The sequence below is a fragment of the Hoplias malabaricus genome, chromosome 1 (genome assembly GCF_029633855.1).
Source record: "Hoplias malabaricus isolate fHopMal1 chromosome 1, fHopMal1.hap1, whole genome shotgun sequence".
Taxonomy (NCBI): Eukaryota; Metazoa; Chordata; class Actinopteri; order Characiformes; family Erythrinidae; genus Hoplias; species Hoplias malabaricus.
In genome coordinates, this window is record NC_089800.1 from 22,353,213 (window position 1) to 22,370,960 (window position 17,748).

A 17,748-nucleotide genomic window follows, 5' to 3' on the forward strand; every position below is an offset into this window, starting at 1 on the left:
TTACACATGTAGCCTACATGTAATTTTCAAAAAAGAGAAATCCCCTGCCAAAAATATTGTTTAGATGTAACTACACATTCACTTTTATTCAGTATGCACTTCTAGCACTCTCCTGCAGCTTGAAAGAGTCATACCCTTCAAAATGATGGGATATTGCTTCTTAGATTTGTGATGTCACCCTAGTCAACTGTATTTTCAAACATTCATTCATTCATTGTCTGTAACCCTTATCCAATTCAGGGAGGTGGTGGGTCCAGAGCCTACCTGGAATCATTGGGCGCAAGGCAGGAACACACCATGGAGGGGGCGCCTGTCCTTCACAAGACGACACACATTCACTCACAACAATCGTCAATCCATCTACCAAGGTTTGATTTTGGAGCGTGGGAGGAAACACCCAGAGGAAACCCACGCAGACACAGGGAGAACACACCCCAGTAAACAAGGAACGTCCCTGGACGTTCAAAATAGGGCTAAAAGTAGTCTGTCCGTCAAGGACATATTTTAAACGTCAATGGACGTCCAAAATCCATCTTAATAAGTTAGTTAAGTAGTGACCAATCGATAACGTCAGTGGACGTCCAAAACGCGTTTTATACAAGTAATTTATTTCGGGACCAATTAATAACATCAATGGACGTCCAAAATACGTCTAATAGTCGTCTTTTCAATGTCTGTGTTTGGACGTCTTTTCAACTTTCATTTTCAACCTTAAGAGAACGTTGAATAGACGGCAGTCATTACGTTATTTCAACGTTGAATCAACGGCTAAATGTTTACTGGGACCAAACTTCTCACAGACAGTCACCCGGAGGAAACCCACGCAGACACAGGGAGAACACACCACACTCCTCACAGACAGTCACCCGGAGGAAACCCACGCGGACACAGGGAGAACACACCACACTCCTCACAGACAGTCACCCGGAGGAAACCCACGCGGACACAGGGAGAACACACCACACTCCTCACAGACAGTCACCCGGAGGAAACCCACACAGACACAGAGAGAACACACCACACTCCTCACAGACAGTCACCCAGAGGAAACCCACGCAGACACAGGGAGAACACACCACACTCCTCACAGACAGTCACCCGGAGGAAACCCACGCAGATGAATAAAGCTTATTTTCCGGGCTCTTGATCAAATTTTCCGTTCCCCAAGTTCACTTTAATTCATCAAACGAAGGTCACAGGAAGACTAATAAAACAAGGTCAGAGTTTCTTATTCGAGTTTTCCATTCCACCTTAAACAGCGCAAAATATACAGAAGTTCAGAAGGAATAATTCAGATAAAGTCTTAACTTGTGGGATTGCCACCACACAGCAACAAACGTTAGCCCTCAGGCTACAAACACGTTCCGTAACATTTAAGGTGGAATGGAAAATTGTATTAAGAAACCAGCTTCAGCTTGAATTAGCAGCAGTGTACGCCACATTTTGGCCACATACTCACACTCTCATTTCCTGTAACACATAAAGCGTCTTGTTTTAACTGGTGCATGTGAAATATAGCACTGGTGAATGGGTGTCAGCGTAAAGTATACGTTTAAGAAAACATCTGCTCAGTGCAAACATCTCAAACACCACAAATTTTCACTCCGATATGTGTTGGGGGTTTCCCTATATTTACATATTTAAATGTATCCAAATGGGACTGTATCAAGCTCAATCATGACATGCAAATTTGAGCTGCCACATCGTGTCCCTAGACTTATTTTCCTCATGCTTTCTATTTAAAAAATGCACAAAAATCAGCCACTGTGTCGCACAAAAACAAGTCAGAATTTAAATTCACAGAGTATGCTACTGTTGTTCACTGAAATGTTATTCAGGACAAATTCCCTACCATCAGAAAGACTGTAAATGCTGATGAATGGTGGAAACAATCCAGATTTTAGGCCTGAGTGTGTAGTATAATCAATATATTAAGTTATTGTATATTAAGTTACAAGATGTACTGTTTCACAGGCCTCTAATCAGATATCCATCCAGATGATCTAATAAATGAAAGCAGGATTATTTCTCCCACAGGAGAAATTATTGTAGAAGGAACTGGAAGAGATCTGTATTTTACCACATTTGGTATTTCCACATTTGTCCTAATTACATGCCATGTCAGAATGCAGTATAACTGTGAGATCCACAGAAGTTGGTGTACCACATGAGCGCTAAGTTTATCTACTGTGCCTCATTGAAGGGGCAATTGGTATTCTACTTGTGTATTTGTTATAGTTCCTACAGATATAAATGACAACAATTAAACAGTTCTTCATTCTTTCTTTCATCGTCTGTAACCCTTATCCAGATTAGGCTGGCGGTGGGTCCAGAGCCTACCAGGAATCATTGGGTGCAAGGCGGGAACACACCCGGGAGGGGGCCCAAGTCCTTCACAGGGTGACACACACTCACAGATTCACTCACACACTAACACCTACGGACACTTTTGAGTCTCCAATCCACCTACCAATGTGTGTTTTTGGAGCGTGAGTGGAAACCGGAGCACCCGGAGGAATCCCACGGGGAGACACAGGGAGAACACACCACACTCCTCACAGACAGTCACCCGGAGGAAACCCACGCAGACACAGAGAGAACACACCACACTCCTCACAGACAGTCAATCGGAGGAAACCCACGCAAACACAGAGAGAACACACCACACTCCTCACAGACAGTCACCCAGAGGAAACCCACACAGACACAGGGAGAACACACCACACTCCTCACAGACAGTCACTCGGAGGAAACCCACGCAGACACAGAGAGAACACACCACACTCCTCACAGACAGTCACTCGGAGCAGTCACATTGAACAATTCTATAGGTTTTAATGTTGATAATTATTTTACAATTCTATTGTATCTGTCAGTGTGATAGCAGACATATTGATTGCTTTGTGTATGGCATGAGTAGTATTTGTAATTCTCAGGCCCGTTGACATTTTTTTGTCAGTCAGCAATAGTGTATGAAGATCTGTTGTACACCAGACCTCATGAGAAAAAGCAATGGTGCTTTTCAGTTGGGAAATTGGCCTTGTCCTTAACTGTGAGGCACGTTAATGACTAAAGTTATCAGTTCATTCCAAATACTTCCACATGGTTCTGGTTAAAGGAAAAGTGGATGCTTGATTTTGCAAACACTCGTCCAAGTGACAGCATTCTTGCTTTTGTTGCTAAAGGAAATGGCCTTGTGAAATGTGCTCAGATGTCTGAAGTCGAACTGGTACTGAAGGTGGCTGTGCTCTTGCTTATCTCTAAAAAACCTGTCTGCTCTTATGGAAGGGCACTGTAAATCAATATGCATTTCCCACTTGCTGCTGTTATTGCCCTTGTTATGTGGTGTGGATGAAGCTGTATCTTGACTGTTAGCTCTGGTCCATGAAGCATGGCGGTGCTACAGTTGGCTGTCTCTGTTCCCCTTATTTAGTCATCATACCCAGTTTATTCCATCCCTCTTAAGAGTGTAAGGAGCACAGCTGCTGTGGTTATCTAGTGTGTCAAGGCCTGACTCAGATCCAGGTGTTGCCTGGCCTTTAATATTTTTGCTGGAGGCTTCTTCTTACACATGTTGGTAGGTATTTGGCTTTATCATTCTTATTCATCAGTCTATAGGGGACTTCTTTTCGAAACCAGAAACACATGGCCTTCTATCAGTTAGAGAATATCTTAACAGCTCTTGTTGTGGAAGAAAAATAGTCTTTCCTCAGCCAGATTCTCACAGACATGGCAATGTTATACTAATGGAGAAAAGGCGCTGATGAACTTGGCATTCCTGCAGAGAATATCATGGATGGTTTATAGCTGTGTAGCCCAACAACCAAAACAGAGTGGTTATTTTAAATAAACAGCACAGTAGCAAGCAGTGCATTGTGCTCTATCTGTCAGGCTTCTGCCTGGACGCACGGATCCCGAAGAAACCAAATAAATATCACAGTGGTTTTAAAGTGTGACAATTCAAGTGGCTCTTACCCTTGTGTAATTTGCAGAAAAATAGGTTTTCCTAAATGTCCATCTTGCGTATGTTTATCTGCTGGTGCTGTTTGACTATTCTGTTCTATTCTATTCTATTTGACTAAGAATAACAATTACAATCCTTTCAAACAATTATAGTCATCACAGTGTTTCTCCTGGTTTTGGGCCAGACTTGAAGTGCTGATAAGTCCTGGGTAAGATGGATCAGTGATAGGCAATGAAAATAATGATAATAAATAAATAAACAAATAATAATTCTGGTATGCTAATTGAATTTGAGGGCGGCACGGTGGAGCACCTGGTAATGCCTCTGTCACAGCTGCAGAGACCTAGAAGTTGTGGGTTTAAGTCCAACTCCGAGTGACTGTCTGTGAGGAGTGTGGTGTGTTCTCCCGGTGTCTGCGTGGGTTTCCTCCGGGAGACTGTCTGTGAGGAGTGTGGTGTGTTCTCCTTGTGTCTGCGTGGGTTTCCTCCGGGAGACTGACTCTGAGGAGTGTGGTGTGTTCTCCTTGTGTCTGCGTGGGTTTCCTCTGGGTGACTGTCTGTGAGGAGTGTGGTGTGTTCTCTCTGTGTCTGCATGGGTTTCCTCTGGGTGACTGTCTGTGAGGAGTGTGGTGTGTTCTCTCTGTGTCTGCATGGGTTTCCTCTGGGTGACTGTCTGTGAGGAGTGTAGTGTGTTCTCTCTGTGTCTGCGTGGGTTACCTCCGGGTGACTGTCTGTGAGGAGTGTGGTGTGTTCACCCTGTGTCTGCGTGGGTTTCCTCCGGGTGACTGTCTGTGAGGAGTGTTGTGTGTTCTCCCTGTGTCTGCGTGGGTTTCCTCCGGGTGACAGTCTGTGAGGAGTGTGGTGTGTTCTCCTTGTGTCTGCGTGGGTTTCCTCCAGGTGCTGCAGTGTCCTCCCACACTCCAAAAACACACGATGGTAGGTGGATTGGAGACTCGAAAGTGTCCATAGGTGTGAGTGTCTGAGTGAATGTGTGAGTGTGTGTGTTGCCCTTTGAAGGACTGGCACCCCCTTCCAGGGTGTGTTCCTGCCTTGTACCCAGTGATTCTGGGTAGGCTCCAGACCCACTGTGACCCTGAACTGGATAAGGGTTACAGACAATAAATGAATGAATAATTACATTCAGTTCAGATGAATGATCTCATCATTACTGGTGTAAGTCAGTCAGCTCAAAAGCACCATGCTGTTTTTATCAAGGAGATGTGAGGCACTGTATTATTAGATTTATGGTTAACACAGTCACAGTTACCGCTGCACAGAAGTCTAAGGAACTGAAATGAGAATTTTAGAGTGTACAGGCATTTTGTAAGACTATGACAGAGAGGATAAATATCAACAGCTTCAAGATGAATGTCAGGGGTTATAGTAAAACTACAGAGCATCACATATTTTGAAAAAACCTGCCAGAAATAAATTGGTGGAATGATAGTACACAAACCTGCTCATAAATGTCCGAACCAAAACACGCTTTCCGAGCAACATTTAACCTCACACTCAGGACACACTCAGGATTTGGCAGAAAGGATGCAATGGAAATTCCACCTTCAGGAAATATTTTCACTTAATATCCATCAAAGTATGTCAAGAGCAATTCTTAATATTGGCTCTAAGTTGGAAAGCAGTGATGTTACTAAACCACTCTGCTTACTTAATGTCAAGGGAAGAAGACGGAGAACTGAAACTGAACACTTCAGCTTAATGCACAGTGATGTACATCATTATGGAATTTCTCTTCACAGTGGAAAGGGACAGTTTGAGCAAAAACACCACAATGTGTGGCTTCTATAAGGCGTTTGGCTCTGAGATGCCAGGTCTCTGTGCAAGTGTTTCTGTCTGAGCTGATTTTAAAGCCCAGATGATCGTTTATAAAACTGTTCAGTGAGGATTTACTGGAAAGGGGCAACAGAGAAAATCAGATTAGGAGAAGTGTCTCTTAAAAAATTATCTAAACAGTCAAAGCAATTAATTAGTCACGCATTAAGGGAAAACCCACTGACAGACTGTCTGATTACTAACTTTGGCACAAGAAAGAACAGGCCTATGCGTCTTACAACTCACAGCTATGCTGCCTGAGGAGTAGCTAGTGAAACTGACAGCTCTTTATGAACCAATAACAGCATTGCTGACTGTGTTTTATGGATCTGCTCCTGCTTCGTTTAATATTCATAAATATCACTATACAGCAGCTGAGTTCCAAAACAACTGAAAAAAATGTCCTTAATAGATAGGGATTTTAAATTCATGAAACTACTTGTGAAAGACTGTGTGCCGTTTTTATGGGAACCATGTAAGATTTAGTAAGAAAAGTACGATTTTCTAAGAAGAAAATATAAAAGTAATTTATTTAGAGTTTGGAATTCAATAATATTCAGAGAATATTACAACAACACAGACACATACACATTCACTCACACATTCACACCTATCGACACTTTTGAGTCGGCAATCCACCTACCAACGTGTGTTTTTGGACTGTGGGAGGAAACCGGAGCACCCGGAGGAAACCCATGCAGACACAGAGAGAACACACCACACTCCTCACAGACAATCACCCGGAGGAAACCCACGCAGACACAGGGAGAACACACCACACTCTTCACAGAAAGTCACCCGGAGGAAACCCACACAGACACAGGGAGAACACACCACAGTCCTCAAAGACAGTCACCCGGAGGAAACCCACGCAGACACAGAGAGAACACACCACACTCCTCACAGACAGTCACCCGAAGGAAACCCACGCAGACACAGGGAGAACACACCACACCTTACAGACGGTCACCCGGAGGAAACCCATGCAGACACAGGGAGAACACACCACACTGCTCACAGACAGTCACCCGGAGGAAACCCACGCAGACACAGGGAGAACACACCACACTCTTCACAGACAGTCACCCGGAGGAAACCCACGCAGACACGGGGAGAACACAACACACACTTCACAGACATTCACCCGGAGGAAACCCACGCAGACACAGGGAGAACACACCACACTCTTCACAGACAGTCACCCGGAGGAAACCCACGCAGACACAGGGAGAACACACCACACTGCTCACAGACAGTCACCCGGAGGAAACCCACACAGACACAGGGAGAACACACCACACACTTCACAGACAGTTACCCGGAGGAAACCCACGCAGACACAGGGAGAACACACCACACTGCTCACAGACAGTCTCCCAGAGGAAACCCACACAGACACAGGGAGAACACACCACACACTTCACAGACAGTTACCCGGAGGAAACCCACGCAGACACGGGGAGAACACACCACACTGCTCACAGACAGTCTCCCAGAGGAAAACCACGCAGACACAGGGAGAACACACCACACTGCTCACAGACAGTCACCCGGAGGAAACCCACACAGACACAGGGAGAACACACCACACACTTCACAGACAGTTACCCGGAGGAAACCCACGCAGACACGGGGAGAACACACCACACTGCTCACAGACAGTCTCCCAGAGGAAAACCACGCAGACACAGGGAGAACACACCACACTGCTCACAGACAGTCACCCGGAGGAAACCCACACAGACACAGGGAGAACACACCACACACTTCACAGACAGTCACCCGGAGGAAACCCATGCAGACACAGGGAGAACACACTACACTCCTCACAGACAGTCACCCGGAGGAAACCCACACAGACACAGGGAGAACACACCACACTGCTCACAGACAGTCTCCCAGAGGAAAACCACGCAGACACAGGGAGAACACACCACACTGCTCACAGACAGTCACCCGGAGGAAACCCACACAGACACAGGGAGAACACACCACACACTTCACAGACAGTCACCCGGAGGAAACCCACGCAGACACAGGGAGAACACACTACACTCCTCACAGTCACCCGGAGGAAACCCACACAGACACAAGGAGAACACACCACACTCTTCACAGACAGTCACCCGGAGGAAACCCACGGGGAGAACATACCACACTCCTCACAGATAGTCACCTGGAGCAGGAATTGAACCCACAACCTCCAGGACCCTGGAGCTGTGTGTTTGCGACACTACCTGCTGCGCCACCGTGCTGCCCCATCGTATAACTTACTATAAATCAATAGACACTGAACAATAGATTTATCAGATTTAGTTAAAACTGTGTTTGCAAAAGGAATTAAGAAGACATTTGTTTAAAGAACAAAAGTCAAACAATACACTGCAAAGTATCAATGTGAACTGGAAAAAAAAACACTTTCACTGTTTATTCAGTGAGATGTGTAAACTAATGTAATAAGATGTGAATGAGTGACAGGTCATTATAACCTGCCTAGAATCAGAGCATGCATGCACATCCACGAGAAAGCAGATTTGTTGTTTAATGCACGTTGCCTCCTGAAATTTGTGCCGCATTCCATTCATTTAAAAATGGCTAGGACTGATCATATGCAGCATGACAATTCAAAACCTCTCTCTTCCGTAGCTGAGCTGTTTGTGGGAAGGCGTGTTTGCTGTGGCCGTTTCTCAGAGTTATTCACGGTCTATGAAGCCAAGAAACTGATTCACAGTTTTATGTGGTGGTTACCCATCTGTATTTTCACACTTTCCACAACGTCTGCCTTCACAGAACTGCTTTAGTGTTTCACAGGGCCGATCACACTGAGGAACCAAATAATTCATAACGGCTCTGTATTAACAAAGCATGAACGTTCTATACTGTAGTGCACTGCCTCTGTGGAAGGCTCAGTGGTACAGCGGGTAGCGTCACGGTCACAGAGCTCTAGGGTCCTGGGGATGTGCCTTGAGTGACTGTCTGTGAGGAGATTGGTGTGTTCTCCAAGTGCCTGTGAAGGTTTCTCCCAGATGCTCTGTTTTCCTCCCACCGTTTAAAATAATATGTTTGTAGGTGGATTGGCTGTTTAAAATGTCCATGTGTGTGAGTGTGTGAGTGAATGTGTGAGTGTGTGGTGCCCTGTGATAGACTGGCGCCCCCAAAAATAAATAAATACATAAAATAAAATACTGTTTGTTTGGGTTTTTTTCTCAGAATTGAGAGGTATGATTTTAATAACTGAATTAATATTTCTATTCAAAGGCAAAACATGAATATATTATTGGTCATTCCTTGATATAAAAGAAAGTGCACAGCCTAATACACACACACACACACACACACACACAAACAAACAAACAAACAAACAAGCACCACACATCTGTTAATTTGTTCAAAAGCAACAACTACTTTCACTTCCTTATATTCCTCTCACTTTTTACTCTCTGCCATTAATCATCTGCCAAGCATCTGCATTAATCATGTGAACAAAACAAACAACTTCAATCTTGATCCTGAAACAAAGACACTGCCACAAACCACAAAATCCTGTTTATCCCTGTCTCATCTTCTCTCCTAGTTCTTGTGGTTAAAGGCCCTTGCCAGGCCCTCAAACAACAGCCAAAGAGAAAAAGCATGAACAGATTTGATGTGACTGTAACAGGCTCTGAATGCAGCAAAAATAATCTGGCGCCCTCCTGTGGTCATGAAACAAATGTTACATGTAAACAGACAGTAACAGGGACATATTTCAACGTCCAAACCACACATACAACGTACAGAGCCACAAAACATTATTAGAACTCGTTATATTAGTGTATTTGGATATAGTGTAAATACAGTATTTGGATTTATTATTTTTTAAGGAGATTGAAGCAGGATGCAGTCAGATTTTCATTCAAAATCTCATGTTACCATTTGACATCAATAATATCATGCATCCTAACAAGGCCTGAAGGACCTTGGAGCACAGACAGCACCAAAATATCAAACTTTCCACCATTATTAACAGTGGTTATAACAGTTATAACACCATTATTATAATTTACTCATAAAATGTACAATCCTTTTCTCACATTTTTCAGTTTATATATATTTTTTTATGACGTTTTTTACCTGTCATTACCAAGGGCTGGCTGTATTGAAAATTACAGTGTCACTCATCTTTTTTTCCCTAGAATTATTGTTTCCTATCTTGAGTTTAAGATCCTCCTGACCACTCATTCTCCAAACAATCAGTTCAGTAATAGTTCTCCGGCTCAAACAGTTTGATGACGATGGCCTCGTACGGTTGGAGCTTTATGGACTGAAGGGACACAGAGCCAAGTCGGTCCAGACCTGAGCTGGTCATAAACACTCCTTCTTCAGGGAGGCTGGAGGTCCACGTGCACGTGTCTAGAGGTTGACGCTCTGGACCCAAGTTAAACAGCACTAAGACGCTAACACAGCCCCAAGAGCGCACGAAGGCCAGAGGGTGGGGGGCTGTGGAGTTAGTGTGGGTGGAGGCGTTGAAAGGCAGAAAAGTAAAGGTGCCAAAAAGAAGAGCTTCCTCACGAGAACGAGTGTGACTCAGAGAGTGGAAGAGCAAAGTGAAACGCCTTGAATCCAGAAGATTCTGGTAAAACAGAAAAAATCAGAGTAACATTTGAGAAAGGGCATTGCACTGGTTTTGCTGTTTTCCATACACACATATACGGTTAAGAAGTAAACAAGGACAGTCAGATGTGATGGGAAAATACATACTAACACCAATGAGTAATGTCCATAATGATAACCCAATATATCCAGTGAGTAATTATACTAAATAATCTTGATTAAATATTACTAATAAACTATTAGAGACATAGGACATACTGTGCTTGTGACCTTAAAGGGCTTATTACATTGTGACCCAGGGCATGAACCAGGGCATGAACCAGCAGAAATTGTTGGAGGGGAGGAAAATGCTGAATATTGCACTTCTGAGTTTAGATTAGAGAAGTAAGGTCTCCAGATACATTAGAGAAGTCCAACAAACAAGTTGAAGAACATCCTGAGTACATTCTGAACTTGACCTAACTGTCTGCACTCATTTTACTGACAGGAGTAAAATAGAAGATAACAGATACATACATAGCATAAGATGCCAATTAAGGGAATGTCTAGGTTTGTGCAATGAGAGACATGATGTAATAACGTCCGAGCGGTACACACAATGCTTGGTGTACGTGCAGAAGGGGCACATGACAGTGGGGTGTACGTGACTGGGGTCCTATATACACTTCATCAAATATTCAAATAAACTAGAGATTGGAGAGAATTCTTGACCCCATGTCTTTATTCCTCTGATTTCTCCTTGGGCCTAAGAATTCTCTGAGCATCGATCTTCCTTCCTGGTGACACTTAGACAATTGCCATAACATCAGTATCGTTCATAGTGGTTGTTATAGGAACTGCCCTCACAAAAAGTTTTACATTAAAAAAAACTCACTCCATGGCTCCAAACATTGTTTTCTGATGGCTTTGTTCTGTGAAAGGACATTTATATAGTGTTAAGGTTTAATTCTATTTTATTTTCTTCTTCTTTCAAGGCATGGAAGTACATTTTACCTGTTATAAAAGAAATATTATCAATAAGAAAAACTGCACTGTTATTCAGTGATCAAGGCCAGCTACAGTTACCGTTAGTTGAAAAATTAGAATTAGAATCAGGGCACTGTGCTGCACACAGAGGATTTGTTCTCTGCATTTAACCCAATCCGTGCAGTGAAACACACATTTACACACACTAGTGGACACTAGGGGGCAGTAAGCACATGCCCGGAGCAGTGGGCAGCCCTAGCCATGGGAGTTAGGTGCCTTGCTCAAGGGCACTTCAGTCATGACCTGCCGGGTCTGGGGATGAAACCAGCAACATTCCTGGTACATGCCCAGTTCCCTACCCACCAGGCCATGGCTGCCCCAAAAAATGAAAAACAGGGTGAATGTAATTGTAGAACAATAAAATGCACCTATTATGAATAAAATTAATAAATGAACAAAGAGTGTTGTATATTAGTGTTTGACTTATATGTAATATATAATAAATAAATATACTGCAATGAATAAATGGAAATTAAAACACTGTAAATGTCTGTTTACAATCTAAAGATAGAATTATACAGAGATACTTAAACTGAAAAACTATGTAATCATATTTTATGAAGAAAAATGGCCTTTACATTTATAATAAAATATAGTAATAAATAACTATAGCTAGATAAATTAATACCGTCTATAAACGAACTGTCTGACCTTTTTGATTGTATCTTCATGTGAAAGTGAGTAACCAGAAGCATTCTGTAAAGACAAACAAACACATCACTTGACATTACTCTTACAGTGATTTTATTTGATTTACCATAATATATTATATTATAATGTACTCCTACTGTAGACTGTGCACTGATTAGTGCTCTGTGCCTACCACATCTGCACTGATCTCATCTCCGTATCTGATAACAGGAGTTCCTGGCAGGGTCATCAGCAAAACCATGAAGACCTTCTGCAGCTCTCGCTCTACAGGCCTGTCCACCTGAAACACAAATTACCACACACAGCTGCTCTACTGTCTAAACACAACATTAGCCCCCCCCCCCACCCAATGTCTATTTACCCAATGTTTATTTACCCAATGTTCTTACTAATTCACTCAGAGGTCTCCCTCAATTACACAACGTTACAAATGAAAGCTGAGAAACGCTTCCTCTGAGACGTGTAGCTCCCTTGGAGGAGACCACTACAGGCCTCAGCCAACTCGTTGCAGAAAGAACATTTGTGCGTGTGGTGCCAAGTTGAAAACACCTTCACATGCTGAAGCTTGCATACTGTCTGCGGTTCTGCTTGGTCTGTTGACCAATCACAGGCTTTGTTGCATAGGGTGTTCGTCTAAAATGTTTGCACAGCTGCCGTGTACGCAACACGGTAAAACGCAAAGCCTCTCCACAGCATCTGCGTTTGTTCATTGTCTGCACAATTACGTCATTTTGTTCAAAAAAAGGAAGAGGTGTTGTGGGGACATGTGAAATGCCAGTTGGTCTAGAGCCTGGTTTATCGTCCACATTAACACATATAATTTGCATGACTAAAGAAGACTCCACAGACGCTGTTAATATGTTCACTTTATTCTCCTTAAAGAGTTTGGACCACTGAGACTTACATGCTATCCATGCCAACCTCTGCTTGACATATTGACTGCTTTGGGCTGTAAATAAATGTACATTGTGCTCATGTGGGCTGTAAAATGAGGACATGTAGGCTCTTGCTACTGTGTATTTTTAAACTATGTACCTAAGACATGTCTTAGCCCTAAGTGTCCTGTTCTGTAATGCCAGCTAACAAACTCACCTTGTCTAGCATCGTGCTGACTGACTGAGGGAAGGAGCCGGTCGGTTTAGCTTTGGGAACACTTTTCTGAAGAAGGGCAATCATTTATAAAGAACGATGTCCACTTACTGTCCAGCTTGTCCATACATTCTGCAGTGTTTTCAGCTTAGACTCCACAGCTTCAGCCAGCTCAGTAGCTGATAAAAGGTGTGAGGATGAGGGGAGCAGAGACTCTGAGAACAGATCCACCAGCGAGCTGTTCACTGAAGATCTGGATGTGTTGAGTGCTAAAGAAAAGTCATCTACTTGCCTCACCATCACAATCCTGTAAAGAGTAATACAAACACACACACACACACACACACACACACACACACACACACTGCGACACTCAATATTCTATACAGAAGCTGTTCTGCTGACTATAAAAATAGCATAATAAATTGATAATTTTCTTTTGGCTGCATTTTAATTAAGCTTCTATAGAATACCTTTCATTGTTCTCTGTGCTGAACTCTTCAAACATTCCTCTCCATTCAGTCAGCGTCTGAATGTCATAAATACACACTTTTATTCCACATCCACCCAGAGTCTTTCCAACAATTCATAATCAAGGCTGACCTTACCTTCTCAGAAAAGGCAGAGTCTGTGTTACAGATCGCAAATCCTGCCACCCCTCGCTGAAGCCAGTACCTTAATGAGTCCTGGAATAAATCAGTACAGTACGTACAGTGTAACACATTAAATGCACCTATAATTAATAACTAATACCTATGTATTTAAAATGTGAATGTGTTATTACCTGGACAGTGTCAGGTGATTTATATATCATCTGTGTCTCATTACTGAATTCAGGTGTATTGACCAGGTCCAGGGAGCAGAGATCCAGAATAACCCTCACACCTGAGTTGTACAGATACAGACTTGTGTGAACGTGGAAATATTGTTAGTGTGTAAGCAATGTAAGAAATTAATACATAAAATAATACATCAGATACTGTTCAATTCTGGACTTTTTACATCTACCAAAAAATCCTTTTTGACAAGCCCAACTTAAAAAGAAAGGTTCCTTAAAGATGCCATTTGTGATTTTAATGAAAACAAACAAACAAACAAACATTTTTATAAACTTCTGAGGATGTTTCCTCACTGTTTGCTAACTCTCCAGTCGGTTTGTATGTCTGTGAAGGAGTAAATAAACTAAGGGTCTCGGTCTGGTGTGCTAGGCTGTATCTCGGTGCATAAATGGCATCTGGAGGTTTGTAGATAACAAATAGACTTCCAAACAGTTAAATACAGTAACATTAAAGATCAGGCTGCTGTTCCTGCTCCATAGGTGGGTAATATTGACTTATGTTTGCTTTAGATAGGACTCTAAATTCGGGAAAGCTCTAACTGCACGAAAGCAAACACACACAGAGAATGCTACAAAACCAAAAACTCAAGTTACAAATAAGTGTCTGTGGAAATTCAAAGAGTGTAAAGACTTACAGAAAGTTAAACTTCAGCCGCGTACAAAGTTTATTCCCCCTCACACATACTTTTCCACCCTAAAAATGTGCAAAATCTTAAACATTGCCTTTAAAGGATCTGGGTGAGTTTGTGAATATGTGGCTGAACAGCGCCACCTTCTGCATTCAAAGGTGTGCTGCACTTATTTAATGAATGAAGCACACAAAACAACAGCAGAAACAATCAACAAAACCCTGATGTTCTACCGGCTTTGTGGCTGTCTGTGATGAGCTGGTGGACCTGGGGTAAAGTGCCCAGCTGTTGGTCAATCTCAGTCAGGTTAGGTGGGGAAACATGACTGAACAAACCCTCCAAAACCAGCACTCCAACCCCTAGAGACCGGATGTGGGGGAGCCTATCCGAAACCTCTGGAGAGAAGAAGCACCACTGTGATTAATCATGAGGAATAGGACATCATGTGAAGGATCATGGGAAGTTATCAAGACAAGTCTGATTAAGAAACAGCTACTTTGAATGAATAATTGCTATTTTAATGCAATTCAAATGTAAGACATTAAGTTTAGAATTCAGAAACCAAAAGGCATATTTTCCCCCCATTTTTGCAAGGTTAAATTTGGAGGTGAAATGTTCTGTTACTAATATGGTGCTTCATAAAGCATTGCAGCGGTTCTGTTCTGATTAAGTTCTGTAGATACTCACTGCTTAAAGCACTGGGCTCTGTGTTGTCCACATCTAGAAAGAGAGCTGGCTGGAGCCGGTAGAAGAGCTCCCTCTGCCACCAGTGCAGCGGTGTGACAACAGGCCTCGGGCTCAGAGCAACAACCGCCAGGGCAGTGGCCAGCATGCTCAGCCAGCCGAGCCAAAAGAGCAAAACCAGACGAGAGCGGAACTTCCTCCAGCCCTGTCCTCCAGCTGTAGCCTCCAGCTGTTCTCTGTTTAAAGGTTTCAAGGTTTTCACATCGGGTTCAGCTTCAAGAACAAGCAAGGGGTGGTTCTCTGAGCCCCCAAGGCTCTCAGATATACTGATCCTCTGACCCACCATGCTGCCATAGCCTGGATCCCCCTCCACTTTCAAAGGCATTCTGACTTTCTGACACATAGAGACATGCAGACAATGAGAAACAAACAGATGGTAAAACAAATGTTTTTCAGAGACTAATCTCAGATCTGGTAGCATATAGAGTTTTGTTTGACCAAGTGCTTATGAATGTGGTGGTAGTAGTTTTGTTCCCCCATCACTCAGTGGGCCAAAGGTTCCTTACCCATTTGGGTCAAGTTTAAAAGCTCCAACAGATACAATGGGTTTAGGAAAACAAGTGCACAACTATCTTAAGTGCAGAATAAATGCATTATTATATGTTTAACAAATGTTTACAGTGGGAAGGTTAAAAATAATAGCCTTATTTCTGGCTTAGATATAAGACTTGTCTGGACAAACTTGTATGTGACACTATACAGAAAAAAACAAACAAAAACAAACAAAAAAATTACATTTTTGTTACAGCTTTATCCTGATCAGGGCCCATGGTGGGTCCAGAGCCTACACAGACTCACTGAGTGTGAGGCATGAGCTCACCCTGGACAGTCCATCACACACACATTTCAATATACAGTCTGCCAGCATGTGTTTTTGGACTTTGGAAAGAAACCCGAGCACCAGGAAGAAACCCACCCTTGTCAAAAAAGAATGTCCACTTATGTTACGTTCATTTGAAACAACTGATACGTCATTTAAATTACATCAACTTACACTTAATATACGCTGAGTGTATTAGTCGTATGTAATTTTTGTCACTCTTCTAATACAACTGAAATATATTTGTCTGAGCTGCCGGTCTGAACTCTAAAACACATTAAAATGAGCTTAAATTATTAATACAATTATTTAATATAACAACCAATCAGACCAAGTCAAAATAATAAATAAAAATTATTCATTAGCACAAAATATACCAACATACAGTATTCCACATTATAATACATGTAGTACATCCAGTACCTAGTTTTAGTGGTGAATAAATAATGATTTTAAATAATGTGTGCTGTGGATTTAACAAATTCATGTGAATCAAGGAGAATCTGAACAAAACACTGTTCTTCAAACTCAATCTCACCTACTGCTTTATAGAAAAACATTATATTATATTTCTTATTTGTTTTATATTATTATTGTTTTTATTATGTTTTTATTGTTATTATTATTAATGCTTGTATTTACTGTGATTATATATAACTTTATACCAGCCCCACGCTCACTGACAAGGCATCAGTTTAAATATATATCATTATCTTAGGGGCCAAAGACTTCGGCACAGTGCTGTGGATATAAAGTGTACTTACAGAGTTGCAGGAATAACACATGACTATTTCACTCAGTGTATATTAAGTGTAGTTTAAATGACATATTAGTAATGATTAAGTACACTTTCTTTTTCCACAAGGGCATGCAAACATTGGGAGAACACAAAAAATCCTCATAAAAAGAACCCCACAACCTCAGGACCCTGGAGCTGTGTGAGAGTAACACTAACTCTCACCACAAATTGATTATTTCAATGATTTAAAAATATAAAATTCAGCTGATTTTTATTAGAAAACATCCCCTGGCTGCCTTAAATATAACTAAATTATCAGTTCATCAAGTATCAGACAAACATGTATTACTTCATATTCAAATATTGTGGAGAATGCTACAGAATTTGTAAATGATATAATATGAAAGAGAATTGCTTTAAATGTATCTTGTATAAGGAATGTGTTTAAAGGCTCATGTCTTACCTTTCTTTGAGAGAGCAGGGTACAGTTTACGTTGCTTCTTCTCAACAAAATGTCAGTGAGCTTTCTGTGTGCTTTTTTCCCCAATACAAAAGAATAAAAGGGCCCCCAAAGACGTGCGAGACTAATTAGTACAGAGGTGGCAAGACATGCCACACTGAAGCTATACATTCTGTTGATAATGAATTCTGCAGTTCAGGCTTTAGACTTTAATAATGCACTGAAACATAAAGCTAACACTTCCCTACAGCCTCCTACAAACAGAGACCATTCCAGGAAGAGACATATTGAGGAGCATCAGCAGTTCATTATGGACTGTGTGTCAAGTTTTCATTTTTTATTATTTAAGTATTTCCATGTTTATTTGAA

At 42.0% G+C, this 17,748-nt stretch overlaps 1 protein-coding gene across 1 annotated transcript; it reads right to left on the reverse strand.

Moving 5' to 3' along the window:
* Positions 1 to 9,179: 9,179 nt before the first annotated feature.
* si:dkey-202g17.3 (4F2 cell-surface antigen heavy chain) lies at positions 9,180 to 15,685 on the reverse strand. The gene is made up of 9 exons (XM_066676967.1): positions 15,304 to 15,685; positions 14,850 to 15,011; positions 13,934 to 14,034; positions 13,758 to 13,835; positions 13,623 to 13,678; positions 13,261 to 13,456; positions 12,233 to 12,340; positions 12,061 to 12,105; positions 9,180 to 10,402 (listed from the first exon to the last, which is right to left on the reverse strand). Exons 1-9 carry the CDS (start codon positions 15,683 to 15,685, stop codon positions 10,028 to 10,030), a joined length of 1,503 nt encoding a protein of 500 aa, XP_066533064.1. The 3' UTR covers positions 9,180 to 10,027.
* Between the last annotated feature and the right edge of the window lie 2,063 nt (positions 15,686 to 17,748).